The sequence below is a fragment of the Temnothorax nylanderi genome, unplaced genomic scaffold (assembly GCF_030848795.1).
Source record: "Temnothorax nylanderi isolate EJ_2023f unplaced genomic scaffold, tnyl_v1.0 TNYL_tig0022_pilon, whole genome shotgun sequence".
Taxonomy (NCBI): Eukaryota; Metazoa; Arthropoda; class Insecta; order Hymenoptera; family Formicidae; genus Temnothorax; species Temnothorax nylanderi.
The window spans coordinates 1,582,752-1,591,359 of record NW_027249084.1 but is presented as its reverse complement, the minus strand read 5'-3'; the positions used below and the strand labels follow the sequence as shown (position 1 = coordinate 1,591,359).

At 44.4% G+C, this 8,608-nt stretch overlaps 1 protein-coding gene across 1 annotated transcript; it reads left to right on the top strand.

Annotated features, from left to right (window-relative positions):
- The first annotated feature begins 287 nt into the window (after nucleotides 1–287).
- LOC139769447 (ejaculatory bulb-specific protein 3-like) lies at nucleotides 288–6,623 on the top strand. Its single transcript, XM_071700526.1, has 4 exons — nucleotides 288–435; nucleotides 3,354–3,531; nucleotides 5,373–5,467; nucleotides 6,283–6,623. The coding sequence occupies exons 1-4, from the start codon at nucleotides 430–432 to the stop codon at nucleotides 6,382–6,384; spliced, it is 381 nt and encodes a 126-aa protein (XP_071556627.1). The 5' UTR covers nucleotides 288–429; the 3' UTR covers nucleotides 6,385–6,623.
- The last annotated feature ends 1,985 nt before the right edge of the window (nucleotides 6,624–8,608 follow it).

The following is an 8,608-nucleotide window of genomic DNA, read 5'->3' as shown; positions in this document are numbered from 1 at the left end:
GGAATTCCCCGGGAACGGCCGGAATTACCACAGCAAGGGAAATCATTTTTTCCGGCGCGTGTCCGGCCAGGGTCAGGAACTTTCACGAGAAAATACGAAATGGGATTAAAGTGAAGCATTCGTGGGAAGTTTGGAACAAGTTTGAAATCGTAATTGCGGAAATCCCGCGTACATCTAGTGATATTTGTACGACGGAGTTGATTTACAAAGGCGCGAGGAGAATATTTATGATTTGCATACCAATGACGCACGTTTCTTTTCCTTTCGTCCTCCTCGCGGAGAGTCGCGTGGAAAGGTTTGAGGAGGGAGAAGAGAAGAGAGGGCCGTAAAGGCCGATTCGACGAATTCGGGGTCCAGTTAAACGGGGGCCGGCTATAAAACAGCTGACCGACACCGTCGCCGACATCAGTAGTATAACTCTGCTCGAACATGAAGGTAAGCGGTAACTTTCTCCTCTGCTCAATTTTCGTTTCCTTCGTTTTTTCGGGTGCTTCCCATTATCTTTTTACGTTCCCTCTCGTATCATCCTTGGAAACCCTCCCTTAGCCGTCGTTTTTCGTGACAACAATCTCCTTTTTCATCTCCCTTCGTGTGTTTTTTTTATCGTTTGATTATCCTGTTGTCTCGGAAGGTAACTTAATGTGTTGTTAATTTATGAGTGTAATTTTATTGCCTCGGCTTTTTGCGAAAATGACGATAACGATGTGTAATATGGACCGGGTAGTTTGGTCTTTTTCTCGCTCTCTTTTAAACAGTGACAATTTGAATAATCCAGTATCCATTTAATTTAAATAATCCTGTAATTATCTTGTATCTATTCAGTAATATTATCTTTTTCCGATGTCACCTATCTCTCTTAATTACAGACATTTGAAATTTAAAATAATACATGTCCCCGTTCTCTTATTACAATTCTTGATTTCTGAACTTTTTAATATTCCACTTCTTTTTTCTCCACCACGTGGGAATCGCATAGACGTTAATTGCTGCCTTTTATTCAACGAAAATCCGATCCTGAGAGACCGAAAGTGAATAATGCAGTGCAAGTTCTTTGGTGCATCGAGGCTGTTTCACGTCGTTAACGACCTCGGAGACCGTTTAAGGGTCCTCCTCTCCTACGGTGTATTCAATGTCTGTCTTCTCCGTACATCCTCGCAAAAATTCACGTTAATCCGCTGCTAAACGTGCGCGGATTTTTTTGTGACCGCGCCGGCGCGGCAGCGTGCTCTCTTAAATCGCGGGCGACTCTCGGGTCGAGACGAGGTAGAATTTCTTTACGAGAGTGAAAGGCGTCAGGAAATGCTGCCTGTGGTAATGGTGACGATTGCGTAACGTTTACGGAGGCATGCAAGTTGTTGCTTAATAATTATTATTTTCCTTCCCACGTTATCATCTAGAACGACATTGTCTTTGTTCCGCTCTTGCCCAACAAAACGTTTTAATTTCGATTTAACGAGACCGCTGCCAAGCGATTAATTTACCGACTCCAGGTATACATAATCGTGGAGCTTTAAATGTATGTCAAGTCAAAATTAAAGTAAACGATTTATTTGAATTGAACAATTATTGTAGTGTTAGTTTTTTATTCGATTTGTCAAGAAATTTGTTAATGAACACGCCATGCAATCGGCCGTCTTATATCCATATATATTAAATACCACCACGTTCTCTTCACTGAAAGAGCTAAATATCTCTAGACGAGCCCGCAGGATAACATCATTTCGGTCACCGCCCTTTGCGCGCTTTACCCTTCGCCAAAGTATAGTGGGTATGTATATCGCGTAGATATCCTCCTCCGCGTCAGAGAAAGTGAGAGAGAGACAGAGAGAGAGGTCCATTCTATACTAATTAACATCTTAACTAACTCTCCGGCATTAACCCGTTATGTACTAGCGTAACCATCTGGCCGCGGTCTTCAGGGAAGGGTGCAGAGAGAGTCCCCTCGCTTTTGAGTTTGAACCAGCTTGTCGAAAGTGTTGCGGTTTGCATTTTCGACGAATTAAACTACAAATTAAAAAAAAGACCAAGTTCAAGAATATTAAGTCCCTGACGTTAACTTGTATAAAAATTACTTGAGAACTTTTTATACCAACTTTACAAGATTAAGTATCACATACATAGATAAAAAGAAGTTTTTCTATTCTTTGAATAGACCAGAATAAATTTTAAATTCTTAATTTAGATCAATTGAATCTATTTTAATTTACGAGTTGAAAATTCATTTCAACTACCGCCAAGAACTGTGAATTGAATAACACAGCCGCTAAACTGGTATCTCGAAATTGGAGCAGTCAATGTCACTTTATGACTTGAAGCTAAAAGAACAAGTGTACAAATACGAGAATGCGCGATGTGCTTTTTCGTTTTTCACAGGGTGACATTGATCGTTCGATTTTCTTTTCGTGCAACATTCGCGTATGAATCTAGATTATTCTAGATAACAACTTGAATGTGTATCGTATCTGTCGACGACATTAATTTAAATAAGTACAAACTTATGCTAATAAAATTTCCGAAAATTAATTGCCTCCAAGACGAAAAGAGACGAATGAATAATCCGAGATTCTACTTATTTCGCCGTATCGCAGAAACATGTTTTGACGTTCCGCGACGCGGATTCCGAGGAACGCGACAGAAGTGTCTCTTAACGCTCCACGTAATCGCGTTTGAGAAATCGTTTGACACATTCCGTATAATTGAATTGATTTCAAAACGGAGCTGCGCGCACTGCGTGCCACTGCGGCCGTCCGCTCTGTCTTTACCTACTAATGAGGCGTGCAACGTGCATGCATGCGCGCGCGCGGACTCGGTTCGCTGCTCCCGTTTTCCGTAAGCCTGTAGGGGTCCCGCCGCTATTTCTATTTTCGATGGGCCCAGAGGAATTTCCATAGCGCGCACATACGGAGCGCGGTGTATAACACGCGTAACACGTACGCGCCCGCTCGTTGATATTCACATCACGCGCTAAACACGCCCGCATGCGATTCTGCGTTTCGGCAGCTCGGTGATTATGAACGCAAGCCGGCTCGGCCGCGGCGGCAAACATTTAGCCACGTATGCGCACGCGACATTTAGCCCGGCGAGCCGAGGCCATTCCGAAGGCCATTCTGACACTTTGTTCACAGTCGCGGCCGACGTATTTATGACCGTAGAATCGCGGTGTTTTCCGGGTTTTAGCCCCCCCCCCCCCCAGATCCCCGTGGGATCCATAAACGGCGGCGTTTCGTACCTCATTCAGTCCCTATACTCTTATGAGGGCGTAAACACGTCCATATATCGGGATACACTATCTAGATTTCCGGATGTATTATACTCTTTCGTATCTCTAAGGAATTTTCTAATGCCCTATCTAGGTCCTGGCACTGTTCCTCCTCGCGGTAGCGGTAGCTCTGGCAGAGGAAAAGATATACACGACGAAGTATGACAATATCGACCTGGACACGATTTTGGCGAGCGACCGTTTGCTCAGAAACTATGTAAACTGCTTGCTGGAGAAGGGAAACTGCACGCCTGACGGCAAGGAGCTTAAAGGTGAGCTTTTTTTTTTCGAGATTTTACTAATTATTACTATCATAATTTCGTTATCTCGTTCGTTCTGGATCCGAACGTTAACTCTAGGCCACGCTTATTTTCGAGTTCTCAATTCGCCACACTCCAGTCCGTGAGACCGCTCGACTTTGTCACGTTATTTTCATTCTAATTAGTATTTTTAAGCTTGTAATGTAGGAATTGGAAATACAGAGTCTGAATAAAATGTGTATGATAAAATATCAGGTAAAAAAAAATGATTTGAATTTAAACTGAACATACTATAAGACAAGAAAACTAGAAAATTTTATTATTATGTGAAACCTACACTGGAAAAGATATTATTATCTTCCAGTCGAGTGGACCGCTAAACATTTGTCGGTTTTCTACACTGAAAAAAAAATTTATTATTTGCAAGAAAATAGATTCTTTGAATTTAGTTCCTTAATTCGAAGAAGTATTAGGTAGATTCGAGAAAATATTTTAAAACTCAGAAAAATGTTTTCTTTTTACCCAATACTTCTTTGAATCAAAGAAACTAAATTCCAAGAAATCTATTTTCTTGCAAATAATAAATTTTTTTTTCAGTGTAGAAAACCGAAAAATGTTTAGCGGTCCACTCGACTGGAATTTGGCGAGCTATGGTTAAAATCGGTACTTCAATAAAACATAATTCTCGTAATGCAATGCAACAGCGAAGGCAGAAATAAAAAAAAGAAGTACATCCGAACGAGCGTCTGGAATAAAACGTGTCTGATGTCCATGCATTTGGCGCGATAACGCGGCACGATGAAATGAGACGGTAATGACGGTCTTTCACACGCTTTCTAATGCGACGGAGGATCATCCTTGGCACTAATGGCCACCGCGTCCCGTCTCGTGTCTCATCTCGTGTCTCATCTCGTCGAAGGATGCGCGATCCGAGGTCGTTTCGTTAACGATGTTACATATGTACGAAGCGCGCGCGCGTGCATATCGCTTCAGCTCAAGATATGAATAATACGCTACAGCGGCTGCGGCTGAGGAGATTTCGGCAAAAAGTAATACCTCGGTCGCGAGACATTTTGCGTGTACGTTCGCGGTTTAGCGTCGCGAACAACGGACGCGTCGGTTCTTTTAGCGTTTGAGAACTTTGCCTCGCGCAAAAATATCCCCGCACGGAGTCGAGAACTATGCGCACACGTGTGGGACTATAGAGACCAATTTACTTGCTCGGCGTATATTCCCGCGGATTACACATTTCCCGCGAATTATATTAATTACTTGTCGCGACGGTGTCGCGATTTATTTCTCTACGTTAGAATCACGTTTTATCGTCCCGCTTCTTTTCCCAATTTCTTTTTAGCCCCGGCGCGCTACCCCGTCGCGAGATAAAACGTACGATGGACGGTAATACGTTACCGAGGATATATAGTCTTGTCTCAGAAAATTCACGAGAGATATGCGGGGGTGTACGGGGAGCCAGCTGACCGGAGCAGCTGGCGCAAATGACGCGGGGGTGGCGGCAAAAAGAGCCCCGGGACAAATCCTGCGGGACATCGAGTATTCGAGAAATAACACGCGTGTCATTATGAACTCCTAGCGAGAAGAAGTCCGTAGCGAGAAATGATTTTATGGCAGGGCCTGTCCGCTAATATTTATCGACGTAAAAAGAAAGGAATTTATTCGATACCGCGGGAGAGAAAGAAGATAAAAGGGAAGCGACTCTGATATATTTTTTTGAAGAATCTTTACCGCGTAATTTTATATAAGCCGCTTCCAACGGAGCTCTCGACTTCGCGCAGAGCGAAGTCACGTCCCTGAGCTGAATTCTCTCTTGTAAATTTTCTTTCTCTTCATTTCAGAAACCCTTCCGGACGCACTGTCGACCGAGTGCAGTAAATGCAGCGAGAAGCAAAGGAAGGGCACCGAGAAGGTCGTCCGGTATCTAGTCAACAAGGTACGCGCTCGCTCGCGCTAACACGCACGCTTTGCCCGTCACTTTTCACCGGGCTAATTAAACGCGAGGTCTGCGTAATGAGTTGATGCCCGGTGGGAGTTGGGAACGCTCGTGGGATACGTCGAGGCGGTTTAAATGCCGCGGAACTAGTTTGACTTTCACGCGGAGACGGGTTAACCCTCTCTCGCCGCCGAGCGGCAGCGGCTGCCCTGCTGTGGCAGGGGGTGTCCCCGTGATTCGTTTGCGAACCACGCCCGGGAAAACTTTCGCATCCGTAGCCAAATAATTTAACGGCGATGTGAACCTCCCTTCGATCCGAGCCCTTCCTTCGAGAACTGATTTCACCCCCGAGTGGGCAGTCATTCCGATCGTTTTAAGGGGATCGTCTCAAGGCACTTCGTCTTGAATCCATTTCACAGCGATTCTTGAAACGTTAAGCATATATTTTTTACGCAATAAATATACATGGGCTCTAAAGAGGTATTATTTTTCAATGTATATAAGAGATCGTCTTTGAAATTGTTGATTTTATCGTATTTTTACAATTGCGTATTATTGCGCAAGTATTGACTGAACCACACGGTGACGCTTTTAGCAATGATGCAGCTTTATCTCAGTGCGTTTCTCGATGCAAAGTGTTTTAAAATGATAAAAGAAGAAAACTTTCGGGGTGAAAAACCTTTATGCGCGGGCTTTATTATATTTACATGGATGTAACTAACGACACATCTTCGATAAAAATGTAATCCTGTTACGCGAACTTGTTACGGAAGGTAGAAGGGCGATTGCTTATTCGATCTTTCACTTTATTTCAGAAACCGGAAACTTGGGAGCAACTTAAGAAGAAGTACGATCCCAGTGGCCAATACACTACCAAGTATGTAGACGAAGCACACAAGCAGGGAATAAATGTGTGAATAATTTAGATTCTCATCTCGCCGAGTAGAACGTCGAGAAATCTGTCCTCTCTTCTTCCCACACACGGCACTCGAATTAAATAAATCTGTTAGTGCAACGTCACGTACGATCCCTTCTCAACAAAAATTCAGAAGCTACGAAGAAATGTATATTACCAGATGTTAGTAAATAATAAACGATAAGTGTAAAAGGAAGTTATCGCGATTGAATTATCGATAAATTACTATTATTAATCTAATTGTCGTCATCGATCACTTACCACCGACAATTTCCATCTTCCCTGACTTCTCCTGATCCTTCCCCTGTCTTTGTCTTGATGGGCGAACTACGTTTGTACACCAGTCACGAGCGGCAATAATATATTTCTTGGTGCCGCGGCTCTTCTCCCGAAAGCAGTTCGACACTTCGGGAAGAGATAAATCTAGGCACAATGCCGAGAAAAGTTCCCCCGGCCGAAGTTTGAGGTCCGAACGTCGCCCTTGAGACCGCCTCGCTTAATTTCCTGACGCTGTCCAATAGGAAATATATGTGCGCATACGTATACGGAGAGCCTTTGCCACTCTCTCCGCAGCCCCGCCGGAAACCGATGCGACGGCGATTTTGTATTTCCATCGTCCTGGATCGAGGCCGAGGGGCGAGGCGAGGCGAGGCGAGGCGAGGCGAGGCGTCCCGTTCTTCCCGCTCGAGAAGCTCGTCTCTCTCTCTGTCTCTCTCTCTCCCTCCCACCTCTGGGGAAAACGGCGAGCGTATTTCATCGTCGTAGAACAAGAACGTCGGGACGATAATCGATATCGTTCAGTCAGGTAACGACTGGGAGTGAACTTCTTGGAGTTATCAAAGTTGCATAAGGACTAACGAGAGCGGCTTTGCGTGACACGTGTCCGACCGTAGATCGAGTTTTATTCATTTCGAAAAACGCCCCGACGAGCGTCCGGTGGCGTTTTTCGCCACCGAGATTTAAATAAAACGATCAAGGACACTTTCGTTCCATTTATTTCCGTCTTCGACGCGATAACTATACCGTCCCGTCTCGCGCGTTATTAAATTAAAGAAGTTAACGGTTCACCGAGATGGGGCCGACAAGTACACACATGCATAACTAATTACCCCCTTTCGTCGCGTTTCCTTCGCCACACCCTCCTGTTTCCTCCCACCCCGGACAACGAACTTTGCCGCCGACGACGCGCGCGTTAAATATGTAAATGAATTACGAGATTAGTGTATAGTCAACTTAAGCAGTCGATTTAAATGCACCGCGACGGACTGAAGGGAGGCAGCGGCGGTGTGACGAAGGCAAGGAGGGGGGAAAGAGTGGGTGGTCGAGGGTCACTCGAGCGATTGAAATTGCGCAAATCAAGGGGGCGAAAATTCGCGAGAGCGCAGCTTGGAGCGCAAAAGGGGTGAATTTGCGGCGATGCGGTGGTGTGGCGATTCGAGAAAACCGAAAATTCAATCTCCGCGTGCCGCGTGCTCGACAAGAATTCTCTCGCTCCTTTAGACACCCTCCCTTCCACGTCGATCGGATTGAAATCCGAATGTTGTCGACTCGCTGGGGCGCGCACTCCGTAGGAAACGGGGATTTCGGGGGACTTCAACAGGTTGGGAATTCCGCACGCATCCTTTGAGGCATCTGTCGACAGTGCTACAGCTGATTGCTCCCGTTCCCTCTCCCTTTCTTTATTCTCGTTGGAAAAGGAAATTACAATCGCCGAATCGTGATTTGTGTCGATGATGTATATCTGCCGATCGAACTGATAAGACAGCTTCAAACCGAATAAGTAACTTTTACTTCGCCAGTGAATAATTAACGTAATTAACAGTAAAGACTTTTTATTCGACCTAACTGGCTATCGTTATAATTATCGTGACAGTACGACCGTTGGTTTTGGTCAATTAATCGTCAAGACCTTTCTGCAGGATCTTCATGCAGGATATGTCAGACTTACAGAGTCTTCATACAAAAATGCAACACTTTTTAATTACTGCACTTATGCTACTGCATCACGTACGTACATTGATGATTTTGGTGTTGCATAATTCCTGACAGCTGTTCAAAAACATATTCAATATGAGTAATAAATATTGAATACAGAGAGTAATCTTTTTTAATCTTTAATCGGGGTATCTGGAACATATTCTCTCTCCGTATTCACCGGATTTAAATCTTTGTGATTTTCATCTATTGAAATATCCGAAGGTTCGTCTACCAGAATAATTTTCGCA